This window comes from Anopheles nili, chromosome 3 (assembly GCF_943737925.1).
Source record: "Anopheles nili chromosome 3, idAnoNiliSN_F5_01, whole genome shotgun sequence".
Lineage (NCBI taxonomy): Eukaryota > Metazoa > Arthropoda > Insecta > Diptera > Culicidae > Anopheles > Anopheles nili.
This window is the reverse complement of record NC_071292.1, coordinates 51,176,035-51,194,999: the sequence shown is the minus strand read 5'-3', so window position 1 is coordinate 51,194,999 and position 18,965 is coordinate 51,176,035. Positions and strand designations below refer to the sequence as shown.

General features: G+C 45.9%; 7 protein-coding genes across 7 annotated transcripts; 5 read left to right on the top strand and 2 right to left on the bottom strand.

Annotated features, from left to right (window-relative positions):
- Positions 1–144: 144 nt before the first annotated feature.
- On the top strand, positions 145–3,406 carry LOC128727367 (elongation factor 1-alpha). The gene is made up of 2 exons (XM_053821276.1): positions 145–272; positions 1,346–3,406. The coding sequence occupies exon 2, from the start codon at positions 1,364–1,366 to the stop codon at positions 2,753–2,755; it is 1,392 nt and encodes a 463-aa protein (XP_053677251.1). The 5' UTR covers positions 145–272; positions 1,346–1,363; the 3' UTR covers positions 2,756–3,406.
- A 3,220-nt stretch (positions 3,407–6,626) lies between these two features.
- LOC128724577 (C-type lectin 37Db-like) lies at positions 6,627–7,234 on the top strand. Its single transcript, XM_053818299.1, has 2 exons — positions 6,627–6,764; positions 6,851–7,234. The coding sequence occupies exons 1-2, from the start codon at positions 6,627–6,629 to the stop codon at positions 7,232–7,234; spliced, it is 522 nt and encodes a 173-aa protein (XP_053674274.1).
- Positions 7,235–7,762: 528 nt separating this feature from the next.
- On the top strand, positions 7,763–8,353 carry LOC128723547 (C-type lectin 37Da-like). Its single transcript, XM_053817300.1, has 2 exons — positions 7,763–7,900; positions 7,976–8,353. Exons 1-2 carry the CDS (start codon positions 7,763–7,765, stop codon positions 8,351–8,353), a joined length of 516 nt encoding a protein of 171 aa, XP_053673275.1.
- A 227-nt stretch (positions 8,354–8,580) lies between these two features.
- LOC128724575 (mediator of DNA damage checkpoint protein 1-like) lies at positions 8,581–12,149 on the bottom strand. Its single transcript, XM_053818298.1, has 3 exons — positions 12,112–12,149; positions 9,570–10,827; positions 8,581–9,114 (listed from the first exon to the last, which is right to left on the bottom strand). The coding sequence occupies exons 1-3, from the start codon at positions 12,147–12,149 to the stop codon at positions 8,581–8,583; spliced, it is 1,830 nt and encodes a 609-aa protein (XP_053674273.1).
- Positions 12,150–12,493: 344 nt separating this feature from the next.
- Positions 12,494–13,203, top strand: LOC128724574 (C-type lectin 37Db-like). Its single transcript, XM_053818297.1, has 2 exons — positions 12,494–12,631; positions 12,718–13,203. Exons 1-2 carry the CDS (start codon positions 12,494–12,496, stop codon positions 13,099–13,101), a joined length of 522 nt encoding a protein of 173 aa, XP_053674272.1. The 3' UTR covers positions 13,102–13,203.
- Positions 13,204–13,629: 426 nt separating this feature from the next.
- LOC128727085 (C-type lectin 37Da-like) lies at positions 13,630–14,220 on the top strand. Its single transcript, XM_053820954.1, has 2 exons — positions 13,630–13,767; positions 13,843–14,220. The coding sequence occupies exons 1-2, from the start codon at positions 13,630–13,632 to the stop codon at positions 14,218–14,220; spliced, it is 516 nt and encodes a 171-aa protein (XP_053676929.1).
- A 227-nt stretch (positions 14,221–14,447) lies between these two features.
- Positions 14,448–18,694, bottom strand: LOC128724573 (mediator of DNA damage checkpoint protein 1-like). The gene is made up of 4 exons (XM_053818296.1): positions 17,946–18,694; positions 17,681–17,873; positions 15,437–17,608; positions 14,448–14,981 (listed from the first exon to the last, which is right to left on the bottom strand). The coding sequence occupies exons 1-4, from the start codon at positions 18,692–18,694 to the stop codon at positions 14,448–14,450; spliced, it is 3,648 nt and encodes a 1,215-aa protein (XP_053674271.1).
- Positions 18,695–18,965: the final 271 nt, after the last annotated feature.

The following is an 18,965-nucleotide window of genomic DNA, read 5'->3' as shown; positions in this document are numbered from 1 at the left end:
TAATTTTACAAACCCAGCGCCCCAACGTAAAGGTATTCTGTCACAATTTTTTTTTATATTTGATTCAGTGTAAACATGCCCTCACATGTCTGGAAAATGTCGTAAAACTTTGCCTGGAGCCGTCATCGGCAAATTTCCGGATCCGGATCGGAATCATCGTTCCGACTGGAGCGAGCATATGACAGCGCATCTGTTGAACGCCCCATTCTTTTCCATCGCGTCTCTAGCCGGAACAGGTCGTGATTCTCTTAGCCCTTGTTTGAATTCGAATTGTAAGTGTGGTACTGATCCTATTCCCATAATTATTACTGTTGCAAGTCTGCCTCTAATTGTAAGAAACAGTGACTTTGGATTAGCCAAGTGAAATATCGTGTTGGCTCGTGTGTGTTATCTAAAGTTACTTAGATCTAGCAACCGTTCTAAGCGTTTTGCAGTGACGGTGAGATTTTTGGGCACGTGGCGGCTAATAAGCTAATTTTCTTGGTTGCTCTCGGTGTTAACTTGCCCCGACTCCTGGGCGCTGCCTTACAGTGGCCGCAGCAGGTGTGAATTGTGCGACTTTCGCGGTAAAGTATTCTGCAGTTTTCAGAATTAACCGTCCGTTAGATCGTACCGGCAGGTAACAGCTCCCGTTGCCACAAGAGTGGTTTAACACGTGGATTGGGAATTAGCTACTTTCGTCACAGCAAAGCGCGCTTGCGCACAGCTTACGTGGTTGCTGTTTTAACGAGATTATTTTTTTTCGGATTTTATACTTGGTCTGGGTCGAGTATTTTTGGACGGGAATAGATTTCCAAACATGGCCGCCGGCCATTGTCTGGAAATGGTCGTTGTGGGTATGAGGGGAGGGGTAGGAAGAGAAAGAACTAGAAGCCGCTGAGCAGCCATTTTGGATAGGTTCGTCTTGGATTGCAAAGAGCCAGCTGGAGAAAATGATTGCTTGGCTCGTCCTTCGGATTTAATGATAATTTTTATCAAAACACTTTTTGATACCGGAACATGGCCAATCATTCTTCCGGTGATTGACTTCGGACGTGAGTCACTTACGGTGGAAAAAAGCCGCATGGATTTAGCTCGTGTTCATGTGTGTGCGTGATCGACAGATGAAACGTGTACACAACGGAACGAAATCGACGTGTTCGTGGAAAATTGCTGGAATCGCACTTCGGTTTAGGTTGGCGAACACGCACACTCACACGTATTTCACGTATGGCCGAGAAGCTGGCTTGCGAAATTCTCAGCATCTCACTACGCACACTTGCAACAGTTTGGCAATTTCTTCCCCCTTTTGGGTACCGGATTAATTGTGCGATTTTATCTTTTCGCCGGCATCTTACTCTTCTAGTGAACGCACTACATCAAAATGGGTAAGGAAAAGACTCATATTAACATCGTCGTCATCGGACACGTCGACTCTGGCAAGTCGACCACCACCGGTCATTTGATCTACAAATGCGGCGGTATCGACAAGCGTACGATTGAGAAGTTCGAGAAGGAAGCCCAGGAAATGGGCAAGGGCTCGTTCAAGTACGCCTGGGTGCTCGACAAGCTGAAGGCCGAGCGTGAGCGTGGTATCACCATCGATATCGCCCTGTGGAAGTTCGAAACCGCCAAGTACTACGTCACCATCATCGACGCCCCTGGACATCGCGATTTCATCAAGAACATGATCACCGGAACGTCCCAGGCCGATTGTGCCGTGCTGATCGTCGCCGCCGGTACCGGTGAGTTCGAGGCTGGTATCTCGAAGAACGGACAGACCCGCGAGCACGCTCTGCTGGCCTTCACGCTGGGAGTCAAGCAGCTGATCGTCGGTGTGAACAAGATGGACTCGACCGAGCCCCCGTACAACGAGGCCCGTTTCGAGGAAATCAAGAAGGAAGTCTCCTCGTACATTAAGAAGATCGGTTACAACCCGACCGCGGTCGCTTTCGTGCCGATCTCCGGATGGCACGGTGACAACATGTTGGAACCGTCCACCAAGATGCCGTGGTTCAAGGGATGGGCCGTTGAGCGCAAGGAAGGCAAGGCTGATGGCAAGTGCCTGATCGAGGCTCTGGATGCCATCCTGCCCCCGTCCCGCCCGACCGACAAGCCGCTGCGTCTGCCGCTGCAGGACGTGTACAAAATCGGCGGTATCGGAACAGTACCGGTCGGTCGTGTGGAAACCGGTGTGCTGAAGCCCGGTACCGTGGTTGTGTTCGCCCCGGTGAACCTCACCACTGAAGTCAAATCGGTCGAAATGCACCACGAAGCCCTGCAGGAGGCCGTGCCCGGAGACAACGTTGGTTTCAACGTGAAGAACGTCTCGGTGAAGGAATTGCGCCGTGGCTACGTGGCCGGCGACTCGAAGAACGCCCCACCGAAGGGTGCCGCCGATTTCACCGCCCAGGTCATCGTGCTGAACCACCCGGGTCAGATCAGCAACGGATACACGCCGGTGCTCGATTGCCACACCGCGCATATTGCGTGCAAGTTCGCCGAAATCAAGGAGAAGGTCGATCGCCGTTCCGGCAAGTCCACCGAGGACAACCCGAAGTTCATCAAGTCTGGCGATGCTGCCATCGTCAACCTGGTGCCTTCGAAGCCGCTGTGCGTCGAGTCGTTCCAGGAGTTCCCGCCTCTGGGACGTTTCGCCGTGCGTGACATGCGACAGACCGTTGCTGTCGGTGTGATCAAGGCGGTCAACTTCAAGGATGCCTCCGGTGGTAAGGTCACCAAGGCTGCCGAGAAGGCCACCAAGGCCAAGAAATAGCCGCCAACTGGTGCATTTAACAACAACACCCTTGCAACAACAACAACAAATACTGTCACCACCCTTATCACCACCACTACCGCCAACATCCTCGAAAAACAACAGCATGATCTTGCGCTGGCTGCCGCTGACCGCAGCGCCAACATCAGCACCACAGCGTCATCGACTGCAGCTGGATACAGCGGCGCCGGTGAAGTTGACGAGCAGCAGCAGTCGTCGCAGCATCCCGACAGTAACAGCAGCACTGTGTCCTCCTCCACTTACACTACCTACGTGCGATGGCTGATTGACATCAAAACGTACCACCACTTCCATCGGAAGACATTCAGACGAAAAAGAAACGGGCTCTTTAATTCATTCCTTGATAACTCTATAATTAATATCGTAAAAACTATTAATTATTAATATTTAAAGAGAAGTGGAAAACCATAGAGCAGCGGGATTTACAACACAGATCGAATCAGGACCGGGCAGAATTTGCTACTTTTTCAGGACTTTGAAAATATATGCTAGGATTTTACACGGAAATTCTCGGCTCTGGTACACTTTTCCGGACAGAAACAGGAGGAAATCGAAAGGAGCGAGGAAGGACAGAAGGGAGGATGTGAGGAGGAGAATAAGGAAAATAGAGAATCCTTGAAAAAAACAGAATATATATCGACTTTTGATAATAATTAACCGGGTGTGACGACATATTAATGGGCTTTACGAACGAAATTTATGTGGGGTTATGACTAAAATATCACATGTAAAGGAGCATATGCTTTCTATCATGTTCTTTGCGCAAATTAAGCTCCCTACACAGATGGCATTGATAAACTAAACACACGTATTTATCAATGAAACTATCCTGTTTGCAACAGGTTGCAAAAAACGTCCATTGACCTTGAAAAATAGGGAAGGAAAAGAAGAGGTTACGCGTCACGCGAGTTTAGTGGGTATTCTATTTCCACTGGGCTATTTTTGCGACGTTTGTTAGTAAATTCAGCCCTCAACAGGTGGTGACAACAGCGCGCGCACCGGCTATTATTTGCATTGGGCGAAGGAATATCTTTTTTCCGGCAGAACATCCGTTGCAGTAACATACATCATTCCCCTGTACCTGATGGGGAAAATGGGTAACGTTGTGAAATGATCGACTTATTTCACGGGTTTGCGAAATAGATAACAGATACGAAAGGAGGAATATAGCTGCACAGCTACACATAGCTATAGCTGCACAGTTAGTTTATCAATTACAACGCTGTTGGTCATTCGTTGGAACCAATATGAGATTGAAGCCGTTTGGGCGTACTGAAAACGGTACAACATGAGCCGAATCTTGATATTGATGGTGAATACCTCAAAAATGGCCAAAAATACAAGGGAAAAATAAGGAAAGCTACCGACACGGTTGGCTGAACGAGCTGAATGACTGTGCCGGTTGGGTGGAGGTCCATTCCAATGGATTGGAAGACGACCGTTCCTAAAATCAGCCACACGGAAATCATATCAACACCATCGAAATGGCACGAAAAAGTGAATGACGGAAGTGAGCAAAGAAGAAAAATATGGAGCGAAAAACCGGAGACTCATTGACGTCCCTTTCACCGCTTTCACTGGAGTTGGATCGGCTTAGCAACAGCCTGCAGAAATGCGATTCGATCGCCCGACTCGTGGTGCAGCACCAGATTGATAGTTTATCAATATATGTTGAGGTTATGAATGCATCGACCGCGGAGTCGATGCAATGCAAAATGCAGTCGTGTGGAATGTCGTCCGGGGAGCTTCTTATGTTGGCGATCCGGGGCGTAAAATGTCTTGTTGGAGTTAAAAAACATCACACCGCTATAATAGATGGCCCTTCCTTCTGTGGGTGGGGTTTTCTTAGCATGAAACCAAGAAGAGATAGAGGAAAGACTAGAAGCGAGGAAAGGTCATTGAAATGTTACTGTGCGTTTGCATCTAACCACTACAATGGTGCGCACTCCGGTGTATCTGTGCAACCGGCAAACTATGGTGATCATTTCTATACCGGCCGGCTTTTGGTTTGATATTTTACTACGATCCACTGCCCCTGGAATTGGAATGTAGTTATTTTTTCATACTCATATCGCTGGGGAAAGTTCCTTTTTTCGAAAATATTTATTTGATTTAGTTAGTTATTTTTACAACTTTTGTTTCTTATGACGGGCGATGGCCACATCGTTATTAAATTTTTGATATATATATATATATATATATATATATATATATATATATATATATATATATATATATATACATATATATATATATATATATATATATATATATATATATATATATATATATATATATATATATATATATATATATATATATACATATATATATATATATATATATATATATATATATATATATATATATATATATATATATATATATATATATATATATATATACATATATATATATATATATATATATATATATATATATATATATATATATATATTTTTTTTTTATTATATTAATTTAGATTTATTTTTTTCCATGCTTATTTGTGTTGCTAGTTTGTCGTTATTAATTTTTATATATATTCTATATAAATAAATATATATATATATATATATATATATATATATATATATATATATATATATATATATATATATATATATATATATATATTATATATCTATATATATATATATATATATATATATATATATATATATATATATATATATATAAATATATATATATATATATATATATATATATATATATATATATATATATATATATATATATATATATATATATATATATATATCTATATATATATATATATATATATATATATATATATATATATATATATATATATATATATATATATATATATATATATATTTAATATTCAAATTAACGCTCAATTTTGCTATCTGTTAATATTCAAAACATAGAAAAAAACGCAAAGAATGAGATAATTCTTTAAATCACCAACACAAATGAACAAATGTTTCATGAAAAAAAATAAACAAAAATGTATGAATATCAATCAATTCTTTATTTGGATTGCTGACTAATAACCTTGCCTAATCATTTGTGCAACATTCCATTATCTGTTGGTCGGTTTTTCCGATAACCTAGAGGTGTGTCTAGTACCAGGACAAATGGTTTGTGCTGTTCGTTCATTAGTGGTTTTTGAAAGCAGAAGTATTTTGCTGGATGCGCTGTTAATTGGTTAGCTCCTTCTAGGCGCGCTTGTTCAATTTCGTCTTGGGTGAGCATGCACTAAACGAAATTTGCACTTGTGCTGCTCAATCAACGATCGAGTGAATTTCGATCACTACGGCAAATTATCGAATTCGATCGTACGGCAATTATTTAGAAAACTTTGCCAGAAATGCGTCATTGTTGAAAACGCATCTGTTGATATGCTAAATGCATTTACAATTGCGACTCCCACTATCCGGGTTCTAATTGGAAACAGTAAATTATGCATTAGAATATTTTTACTTTCCAACAATAAAGCCATCTTCAATGGGATCAAGCATGCCCAAGCATGGTAAATTAGAATTTAAATTTCAATGCCAATGCGATCGCCTCTATCGGCTGACTGACCAACTGGCACGGCCTACTTCTTGTTATCAAAGCATGGTGCGTAGTTTCAAGACTAGCCGTTAGACGAATAAAAAAAACCCTTGGCTGCTGATCGTATCATACACCCGAACAGCTTCCGATTTTCCAAGCGTTCACCGAACACATGCAAAGTGCCATGTGTTGGTATTGATCTTCGGGAAGCTTCGCGGCCAATCAAAAACCAATGCTACTCACAGCAGCACCACGCCGAGGGCCGCAGCTTTTGAAGATGTAGTGTCGTGCAAACCATAGCCGCAGAATGTTGCCGCCCGTTCGAGCCGTGTTTGTATTTCTAACCGTGCTGGCCACCTTTCAGTGGGAGCTTTCCGCTCAGGGTAATGAGACCACGTTCGGGTTCTTCCGCCAGAAGGATTATTATTTCAGCAACTCCTTCAAGGTGAGTGAGCTCATATCCTATCGACGAGGGTGAATTAAGGCAAAATCAAACGTTTTGTTCTTGCTTTGGTTCGAAACATACGCCAGCTCAACTGGTTTAAAGCGGTCGAGTACTGCCGATCCCGGGGCATGTTCCTGCTGTCGGTGCGGAACGCCGCGGAACGAGACGAAGTGATCAAGTACCTGGCCAGCACCGGTTACACGGCAACGCATAAGGGCCTGATGGCGTGGATTTCCGCCAACGATCTCGGTGAGGAAGGAGAATTCCATTGGGCCTCCACGGGGGAGCGCGTAAACTACCCGAACTGGAGCGACACGGAGCCAAACGATTACAAGATCGACGATTGCACGGGAGAGGATTGTGCCATCCTGGAGTACTGGGAGGAAGGTGGCGCCAACTACAACTACACGTTCAATGACCGATTCTGCATGCGGGAGTACCTCTTCATTTGCGAAACGCTGCAGGATTGATCGAAAAACAGAGCCAATTACGACACTTGGAAGTTAAAGAGCCCGTGGGGGGTTAGCATCATAATTGCCAGCAGCCATCGTTGCAATCATCGTAACTAGAATAAAATAAAAAAAGAACCACCAAAGACAGGGCCTGTTCACACTGTTGTTGGGCTAAAGAATCTCTCCGAAAAAGCCTCCACTTAATCGGTGTCTTTCTCAGGCAGGGGTCAAGGATATGTTTTTTTTTCTCCGACACGTTGCTTCGGAACGTCCAAAGACCCCCGTCCGGGGCGCACGCAGGCCTTGGTTGAAAGTTGTAATTTGGAAGCCAAACAACGGCAAACGTTCGATATTCCCAAGAAACAGGTTTACCGATGCGCAAGCGTCATCGTTAAGACGACCATAGACGGAACGCCGCTCGTACTAAGACTACGCCGAGCACGGTGAGACACTGAGGTGTATTGGGTGGATCACCATATTAGTTGTGAAAATCACGCAGAGACATTCGGAGCAAGCTGCAGAGTAGTAAGAGTTCTAGCGCCCACGATGGAGACAAAACGCATCGCCAATCTGGTGGCCATATTGATCAGCTTCCTGTTCGTGGGCTTCATAACCTCGCAAAAGGACGAAAATACGTTCGGGATCTTTCGCGAAAAGTCGTATTACTTTGGCAACACGTTCAAGGTAAAGGCTTAATTTGCTCTCCGGGCAATCAGTGTGTCTTTGGTATCGTTGCTTATGACTTTTGCGAACCCACAGCTGAACTGGTTCAAGGCGGCGGAATATTGCCGCACGCGAGGTATGTTTCTGGTGTCGGTCAACAACGACGAGCAGCTGAGCAGCGTGGTGGAGCACATCGAGAAGAGCGGGTTCACGAAAACGCACGGTATCCTGCACATGTGGACGTCCGCGAACGATCTCGGCGAGGAGGGCCAATTCCACTGGGCATCGACCGGTGAACGGATGACGTACGATCGGTGGACGAAAAATGAGCCCAACAACGCGGTGCACGATAACTGTACGACCGAGAATTGTGTCGTGCTAGAGTACTACTTGCCGTGGTCCATCAACTACACGTTCGATGATAGGCCGTGTGGCGCGGAAAACTTTTTCCTGTGTGAATCCTTGTACGATTAGCGGGAACAAAAGGAGCAAAGAAAAACGACAAATTGCTTGCTGGTGGTTAAAAAAATCGTTTATACACTTTTTCGGCTTCATACCAATATTTGCTTACAACTAGGTATTGCGTTAGTTTAGTCAGTTCTGCTAAAAGGAATTAAAATAAAAAAATGTCTATGCATGCGGTCCAATAGGCCCTTGCTATTCTGGGAATATTGAATCCAAGGACATTCGAGCATACGTGTCTATCGTAGGCGATACTTTCTAGAGAGCTTCTTAACCCTATTGATGGTAATACTATCCAGAATCCAAAGAGGAGTAACGTATAGCTGTTCGTTTGGCGCACCATCCACGTCATCCAGTGCTGGATCGTTTGGTTCTACGACAATGAACCTAGCCTGCGTTCGATTCCGCGTAATTTTGCCGCGACACAGCAACACCAGCTCGCGAAGCTGCAATTCCGGTACGGTGCAACCCGGCGATACCCAAAACGGACCGTAGTCACCAAATAGCTCGTTGCGATAGCAACTACCGAAGGCTTGACGCTCACTGCGATTGATCTGCACGGCTACGGAGAAATCCCTTAATTCGAAGGACTCTTCTGGCAGCCAGCAACCGGCCCGGTAAGAGTCGACGATCCACTCGTACCGGACAATCCACAGGCCGCGTATCAGTGCCCGGAGAAGGTTTATCGTACGACGCGTCTCAAGCGTTACCAGGTGCGTGGTGTTGTCCGTGACGTTGGGCTCCACAAGGAAACCATTTAGCGAGGCAATCGCCTGATTGTACGGGGAAAGAAGAGAAGAATTTTTAGTTTGCGAATATGCTTCTTCGATGCATTCCTTCATGCGGAGTGGGTATTAATCAACAAGCGGACAAAATATACAGATGAAAAAAGTTCACGTTTTATTGGTACGTAAAATTCCAGTACAAAACAATCAAATGAAGAATCAAAATAATTCACACTAAACAAAAATGTTGGGTTTACATGCATTCGTGAAGATATGAGTATGCCCTGTGCAGAGTCCCTTCTTCCGGTCAAGCTACCTACGCGACACAAATTTACCTATTACAATGATGGTTACTATAACTTTTAAATGTGCCCCCCCTACACCTGATGTGCCTTCGGACAAGCATATCAAGAACCTGTGCCATCATCAAATCTATCGCAAGCTAGTCAAAAGTAAGCAAACGGTTGTGCAAAAAAAAAAACAATAAACTACTGTAATCCTACCTCCTGCACGAACGCATTCTGCTCACTATGAAGATTGGTCGTAGCTAAATATTGCCGTGGTTGCGGTCGCTGCGAAACCATCGTTGGCAGACCCCTACCGATGGGGAAAAGGCTTTTACTCGATCCCTGCACCCTTTGCTGGGCTGGCGATTCGAAAATGCCTGTCGTTCGGCGCTTTTTCGCTGATGCCGTGATGCTTTTTGAACCCTCGGCTACTACCGGTGCCAAGGAGCGACGTTTGGATGCCGTTTTGGGAGTCACTGCCGCAATCTGACGCACCTCAGCTATCGGTGAATCCGTTCCCGTCGGTTGTATGTTGAAAAGTTTTCGTTTTTTCGGTGCTTCGATCGCCACGCTGGATGTTGCCGATTTCTCGCATGACTTCGCGGACTTCCGGTAGTACGTGTCGAGTGATGTTTGGACTGCCAGCGGTGGTGGAGATTGCAGCCCCGGGTTATCCTGCTGTTGGGTGGCTGGTGCTGCAGTGTTTCTTGCTGGCGTTTGTTGGCCCTCCGCTCGTGCTGCCGCCGCCTGGCGATTAATCTCCGACAACCGGTGGTCCATTATGTCCATGGTGATGTCGAACACGGTACGCCGCCGGATGTTTGGGGCACGTGTCGAGCTGAAGGTTAGCGTGTCGTTGTACTGCTCTAAAAGCGTTTTTCGACGGTCACCGCCGTTGCTAACGAGCGATTGTGGCGTGGAGCTAGAAACGGGATTGGGACGATTTGCGATGCTACTGCCATCGGCATGCGTTAAATGAGAGCGAGTTTCCACGCCGGACATATCCGGTGGGGTTTCGCTAACCTCCAGGGGGTCGATTGGGGTGGAATTTCCCGGCGTACAGAACGTACGCTGTCTTTCAGACATGATAGAGGACACCTCGTGGCAGCTAGTCATACCTGCGGAGTTTCTTGCATCCATTGCTCCCTCGACGGAGGGAATAAATAAGGTACGGCGGTGAAGCGTACCCGCTGACACACTGGATGATGCTCCAGAAACGTTCATCGTCGTACCGTAACTGCTTAATTTCGCTACTTCGTCTCGGGAAGCGGCCTGCATGGTTGTGCTTGAAACATCCATATCCTTCACAGAGCAAATGGTGCTGCCTTGTTGCGTTATCCTTCGCTCCTTCAAAGGGTGATAGTTTGTTACGTCCATCGAGACAGCCGTTGGAGGAGTGTTTTCCTCATTACCAAATGCGATCGTTTTTCGCCGACGACGCTGGTTAGGGGCGGCGATCCGGGGCGTAAAATGTCTTGTTGGAGTAAAAAAACATCACACCGCTATAATAGATGGCCCTTCCTTCTGTGGGTGAGGTTTTCTTAGCATGAAACCAAGAAGAGATAGAGGAAAGACTAGAAGCGAGGAAAGGTCATTGAAATGTTACTGTGCGTTTGCATCTAACCACTGCAATGGTGCGCATTCCGGTGTATCTGTGCAACCGGCAAACTATGGTGATCATTTCTATACCGGCCGGCTTTTGGTTTGATATTTTACTACGATCCACTGCCCCTGGAATTGGAATGTAGTTATTTCTTCATACTCATATCGCTGGGGAAAGTTCCTTTTTTCGAAAATATTTATTTGATTTAGTTAGTTATTTTTACAACTTTTGTTTCTTATGACGGGCGATGGCCACATCGTTATATATATATATATATATATATATATATATATATATATATATATATATATATATATATATATATATATATATATATTTAGTTAGTTATTTTTACAACTTTTGTTTCTTATGACGGGCGATGGCCACATCGTTATTAAATTTTTGATATATATATATATATATATATATATATATATATATATATATATATATATATATATACATATACATATATATATATATATATATATATATATATATATATATATATATATATATATATATATAATTTTCAATATAATATATATAATTTTCAAATTAACGCTCAATTTTGCTATCTGTTAATATTCAAAACATAGAAAAAAACGCAAAGAATGAGATAATTCTTTAAATCACCAACACAAATGAACAAATGTTTCATGAAAAAAAATAAACAAAAATGTATGAATATCAATCAATTCTTTATTTGGATTGCTGACTAATAACCTTGCCTAATCATTTGTGCAACATTCCATTATCTGTTGGTCGGTTTTTCCGATAACCTAGAGGTGTGTCTAGTACCAGGACAAATGGTTTGTGCTGTTCGTTCGTTAGTGGTTTTTGAGAGCAGAAGTATTTTGCAGGATGCGCTATTAGTTGGTTAGCTCCTTCTAGGCGCGCTTGTTCAATTTCGTCTTGGGTGAGCATGCACTAAACGAAATTTGCACTTGTGCTGCTCAATCTACGATCGAGTGAATTTCGATCACTACGGCAAATTATCGAATTCGATCGTACGGCAATTATTTAGAAAACTTTGCCAGAAATGCGTCATTGTTGAAAACGCATCTGTTGATATGCTAAATGCATTTACAATTGCGACTCCCACTATCCGGGTTCTAATTGGAAACAGTAAATTATGCATTAAAATATTTTTACTTTCCAACAATAAAGCCATCTTCAATGGGATCAAGCATGCCCAAGCATGGTAAATTAGAATTTAAATTTCAATGCCAATGCGATCGCCTCTATCGGCTGACTGACCAACTGGCACGGCCTACTTCTTGTTATCAAAGCATGGTGCGTAGTTTCAAGACTAGCCGTTAGACGAATAAAAAAAACCCTTGGCTGCTAATCGCATCATACACCCGAACAGCTTCCGATTTTCCAAGCGTTCACCGAACACATGCAAAGTGCCATGTGTTGGTATTGATCTTCGGGAAGCTTCGCGGCCAATCAAAAACCAATGCTACTCACAGCAGCACCACGCCGAAGGCCGCAGCTTTTGAAGATGTAGTGTTGTGAAAACCATAGCCGCAGAATGTTGCCGCCCGTTCGATCCGTGTTTGTATTTCTAACCGTGCTGGCCACCTTTCAGTGGGAGCTTTCCGCTCAGGGTAATGAGACCACGTTCGGGTTCTTCCGCCAGAAGGATTATTATTTCAGCAACTCCTTCAAGGTGAGTGAGCTCATATCCTATCGACGAGGGTGAATTAAGGCAAAATCAAACGTTTTGTTCTTGCTTTGGTTCGAAACATACGCCAGCTCAACTGGTTTAAAGCGGTCGAGTACTGCCGATCCCGGGGCATGTTCCTGCTGTCGGTGCGGAACGCCGCGGAACGAGACGAAGTGATCAAGTACCTGGCCAGCACCGGTTACACGGCAACGCATAAGGGCCTGATGGCGTGGATTTCCGCCAACGATCTCGGTGAGGAAGGAGAATTCCATTGGGCCTCCACGGGGGAGCGCGTAAACTACCCGAACTGGAGCGACACGGAGCCAAACGATTACAAGATCGACGATTGCACGGGAGAGGATTGTGCCATCCTGGAGTACTGGGAGGAAGGTGGCGCCAACTACAACTACACGTTCAATGATCGATTCTGCATGCGGGAGTACCTCTTCATTTGCGAAACGCTGCAGGATTGATCGAAAAACAGAGCCAATTACGACACTTGGAAGTTAAAGAGCCCGTGGGGGGTTAGCATCATAATTGCCAGCAGCCATCGTTGCAATCATCGTAACTAGAATAAAATAAAAAAAGAACCACCAAAGACAGGGCCTGTTCACACTGTTGTTGGGCTAAAGAATCTCTCCGAAAAAGCCTCCACTTAATCGGTGTCTTTCTCAGGCAGGGGTCAAGGATATGTTTTTTTTTCTCCGACACGTTGCTTCGGAACGTCCAAAGACCCCCGTCCGGGGCGCACGCAGGCCTTGGTTGAAAGTTGTAATTTGGAAGCCAAACAACGGCAAACGTTCGGTATTCCCAAGAAACAGGTTTACCGATGCGCAAGCGTCATCGTTAAGACGACCATAGACGGAACGCCGCTCGTACTAAGACTACGCCGAGCACGGTGAGACACTGAGGTGTATTGGGTGGATCACCATATTAGTTGTGAAAATCACGCAGAGACATTCGGAGCAAGCTGCAGAGTAGTAAGAGTTCTAGCGCCCACGATGGAGACAAAACGCATCGCCAATCTGGTGGCCATATTGATCAGCTTCCTGTTCGTGGGTTTCATAACCTCGCAAAAGGACGAAAATACGTTCGGGATCTTTCGCGAAAAGTCGTACTACTTTGGCAACACGTTCAAGGTAAAGGCTTAATTTGCTCTCCGGGCAATCAGTGTGTCTTTGGTATCGTTGCTTATGACTTTTGCGAACCCACAGCTGAACTGGTTCAAGGCGGCAGAATATTGCCGCACGCGAGGTATGTACCTGGTGTCGGTCAACAACGACGAGCAGCTGAGTAGCGTGGTGGAGCACATCGAGAAGAGCGGGTTCACGAAAACGCACGGTATCCTGCACATGTGGACGTCCGCGAACGATCTCGGCGAGGAGGGCCAATTTCACTGGGCATCGACCGGTGAACGGATGACGTACGATCGGTGGACGAAAAATGAGCCCAACAACGCGGTGCACGATAACTGTACGACCGAGAATTGTGTCGTGCTAGAGTACTACTTGCCGTGGTCCATCAACTACACGTTCGATGATAGGCCGTGTGGTACGGAAAACTTCTTCCTGTGTGAATCCTTGTACGATTAGCGGGAGCAAAAGGAGCAAAGAAAAACGACAAATTGCTTGCTGGTGGTTAAAAAAATCGTTTATACACTTTTTCGGCTTCATACCAATATTTGCTTACAACTAGGTATTGCGTTAGTTTAGTCAGTTCTGCTAAAAGGAATTAAAATAAAAAAATGTCTATGCATGCGGTCCAATAGGCCCTTGCTATTCTGGGAATATTGAATCCAAGGACATTCGAGCATACGTGTCTATCGTAGGCGATACTTTCTAGAGAGCTTCTTAACCCTATTGATGGTAATACTATCCAGAATCCAAAGAGGAGTAACGTATAGCTGTTCGTTTGGCGCACCATCGACGTCATCCAGTGCTGGATCGTTTGGTTCTACGACAATGAACCTAGCCTGCGTTCGATTCCGCGTAATTTTGCCGCGACACAGCAACACCAGCTCGCGAAGCTGCAATTCCGGTACGGTGCAACCCGGCGATACCCAAAACGGACCGTAGTCACCAAATAGCTCGTTGCGATAGCAACTACCGAAGGCTTGACGCTCACTGCGATTGATCTGCACGGCTACGGAGAAATCCCTTAATTCGAAGGACTCTTCTGGCAGCCAGCAACCGGCCCGGTAAGAGTCGACGATCCACTCGTACCGGACAATCCACAGGCCGCGTATCAGTGCCCGGAGAAGGTTTATCGTACGACGCGTCTCAAGCGTTACCAGGTGCGTGGTGTTGTCCGTGACGTTGGGCTCCACAAGGAAACCATTTAGCGAGGCAATCGCCTGATTGTACGGGGAAAGAAGAGAAGAATTTTTAGTTTGCGAATATGCTTCTTCGATGCATTCCTTCATGCGGAGTGGGTATTAATCAACAAGCGGACAAAATATACAGATGAAAAAAGTTCACGTTTTATTGGTACGTAAAATTCCAGTACAAAACAATCAAATGAAGAATCAAAATAATTCACACTAAACAAAAATGTTGGGTTTACATGCATTCGTGAAGATATGAGTATGCCCTGTGCAGAGTCCCTTCTTCCGGTCAAGCTACCTACGCGACACAAATTTACCTATTACAATGATGGTTACTATAACTTTTAAATGTGCCCCCCCTACACCTGATGTGCCTTCGGACAAGCATATCAAGAACCTGTGCCATCATCAAATCTATCGCAAGCTAGTCAAAAGTAAGCAAACGGTTGTGCAAAAAAAAAAACAATAAACTACTGTAATCCTACCTCCTGCACGAACGCATTCTGCTCACTATGAAGATTGGTCGTAGCTAAATATTGCCGTGGTTGCGGTCGCTGCGAAACCATCGTTGGCAGACCCCTACCGATGGGGAAAAGGCTTTTACTCGATCCCTGCACCCTTTGCTGGGCTGGTGATTCGAAAATGCCTGTCGTTCGGCGCTTTTTCGCTGATGCCGTGATGCTTTTTGAACCCTCGGCTACTACCGGTGCCAAGGAGCGCCGTTTGGATGCCGTTTTGGGAGTCACTGCCGCAATCTGACGCACCTCAGCTATCGGTGAATCCGTTCCCGTCGGTTGTATGTTGAAAAGTTTTCGTTTTTTCGGTGCTTCGATCGCCACGCTGGATGTTGCCGATTTCTCGCATGACTTCGCGGACTTCCGGTAGTACGTGTCGAGTGATGTTTGGACTGCCAGCGGTGGTGGAGATTGCAGCCCCGGGTTATCCTGCTGTTGGGTGGCTGGTGCTGCAGTGTTTCTTGCTGGCGTTTGTTGGCCCTCCGCTCGTGCTGCCGCCGCCTGGCGATTAATCTCCGACAACCGGTGGTCCATTATGTCCATGGTGATGTCGAACACGGTACGCCGCCGGATGTTTGGGGCACGTGTCGAGCTGAAGGTTAGCGTGTCGTTGTACTGCTCTAAAAGCGTTTTTCGACGGTCACCGCCGTTGCTAACGAGCGATTGTGGCGTGGAGCTAGAAACGGGATTGGGACGATTTGCGATGCTACTGCCATCGGCATGCGTTAAATGAGAGCGAGTTTCCACGCCGGACATATCCGGTGGGGTTTCGCTAACCTGCAGGGGGTCGATTGGGGTGGAATTTCCCGGCGTACAGAACGTACGCTGTCTTTCAGACATGATAGAGGACACCTCGTGGCAGCTAGTCATACCTGCGGAGTTTCTTGCATCCATTGCTCCCTCGACGGAGGGAATAAATAAGGTACGGCGGTGAAGCGTACCCGCTGACACACTGGATGATGCTCCAGAAACGTTCATCGTCGTACCGTAACTGCTTAATTTCGCTACTTCGTCTCGGGAGGCGGCCTGCATGGTTGCGCTTGAAACATCCATATCCTTCACAGAGCAAATGGTGCTGCCTTGTTGCGTTATCCTTCGCTCCTTCAAAGGGTGATAGTTTGTTACGTCCATCGAGACAGCCGTTGGAGGAGTGTTTTCCTCATTACCAAATGCGATCGTTTTTCGCCGACGACGCTGGCTAGGGGCTGCCTTTTGCACTGTGTTGGGGAAGGATACCGGTGTACCGATTTCCTGTGCAGGCTTGATGGAACTTCGCCGTTTAGCGCTAGCTGACAAATGCATCACCGACATGTCGTTAGCCAGCGTATTTGCAACGGACTTAAGATCCTTTCCGCCGGGACTAGTGTGCGCTTCCGAGACGATACTATTTTCTTTGTCTGTATTAGAGTTTGTCAAACGGCGACGAGTTCTCGTCATTATACTAGGAGAAGCAGCAACGGAGGTGTTGCTTTCGTTCACCGGAAGTTCGACGATTGTTTTACGTCGTCGTGTGGCTTTTCCTACAACCAACTGTGGGGTTAGCGATGCCACTTCATTTTCTACCACAATTGTTTTGCGTCTGTTGCGCCCTAAGGTGGATTTTGGAGTTTCCTCATTCGCCGAGGGTACATCGGTAGTCACAGTTTCTTCCTCAACATTCGTCATCTGTGGTGTGAACATAACAGTCTTGCGCCGTGCCCTGGAAGCTACTAGCCCGGGTGAAGTGCGTTGCCTTTTCGAGGCAGAGTCAGGATTCGTGAATAACGCCCGTTTGGAAGTCGACGCTAAATCCTTTTCCACGCTCGTTGGTCCTGCGTCCTGTTCCCCGAGGGGTGTAGCGGTGCCGGGAATCTCCTCATCCCTGTCCATCGGTGTTGGTGTAGAACGGAAGCGCTCTAGCATGCGCATTGGAGCCGCTTGAAGGAGCTGATCGTACTCGTCGATGGGACCTTCGTTGGAGCTGGTGATTTGATTTTCCGCCTCAAAGTCGCTCAGAATGCGTTCCAGCCGATCGTCTTTGCGAATTCGATGCAGTACCGGTAGTTTCGATGGTGGTGACAACACAGGCGCCTTTCCTCCCGCAACGGGACGTTTTTTCGGCCCATTAGCGTCGACTGCGCCGGGTTGCATTGATTTTTGACGCTGAAGAGATATACGTACGGTAAAGCCCATTCCGACGTATATTCATCGTACATCCAATAGTTTCCTACTTACCCGAATCCGCTTGAACAGGTCCGGATTTTCGTACCGCTCCAGATTTGATATCTTAAAATCAACCGGATTCATTAGACATACGTGCCGCTTGCACGCTTCAACCCACAGGATGGACACGATCGGTACGTTCATTTTTTTCGCCTTCTGATACGTGGATAGCAAGCCATCCTTAAATATGACATGTGTTGTATCTCTGCAAGGTGAATAGAGAAAGGAAATTTATATAGAAACAAATTTTGTTCAATTTGCCTTCGTTCATACTTACTTTAACAGTCGTTCATTCACTTTCGCCCCCAGCGATGCAATGTGCTCCTTGATACCATCCGATCGGTTGTCCGTGCCGGAACGCACTTCAACATACACGCACACATCGCGCATGACATCCTGAATGGTGCGCATATCCTGTTCGTGTCGCTCCTCGGCCGTAATAATATCCTGCTCAGCGTACGACACATCAAAGTTACCGTAGGCGTTGCGCTTGGAGACCGAATTTAAAGCACGCACCGCCCTAAGACGGGCCGCTGCCGAAGGACTATTGAAATCACGCATAAGCAACTGCATGCGCCGATTTGGTACTGGAGTGGCGTTTTCGGCAGCCGGTGGCGTATTGCAGCGCAGGATATCGGGTGAGTTGCCTAGCATATCGAAATCGAACGGTGAGCTTCGGCCCGATAGGCAACTATCGAACGAATCATCCGCCGTGCGCTGAGATTCGCCATTTTCGGACGAACTTTTCCGGAACAGTGGTTCTTCGCTTGGCGTGGATAAGAGACGCATCAGGAGGTTTTCGTGAAGGCTCTTCCTTCTGCCGGGGGTAATTGCGTCGTCACTGGCGTTAGGGAGCTCGTACGATGGGGCGTCGGCTCTGGTGGTGGTGGTCTGTTGTTGCATATCTGTGAGCGTTACAGTTTTATGTATCTGCACCGATGCATTCGCCCCGAAGCCAACAGATAATCGTTTTTGGACCTTCGGTGACATGGTGGCGCCACTTTTAACGATCATAACCCGTTGCATGTTTGTTGCCTTTGATATTTCACAAAGGAGCAAGACGGTTCTACGTGGTTTGAATCATAATCACAAACAGTTACAAGCTTACATTGAATAACTTATTTACTAAATATTGCAACAAACAAAACACAAAACACTACGGCTTTATTACAGACGTGGAATTTAACTGATTTAAGGGGGAAGAAAATGCTTGTGACGCGTGTGTTTGCAAATGGAATCCAACGGACAAATCTGTCAGAAGCAGAAGGATCGCGGCTACACATCTTTTTGACAGCGA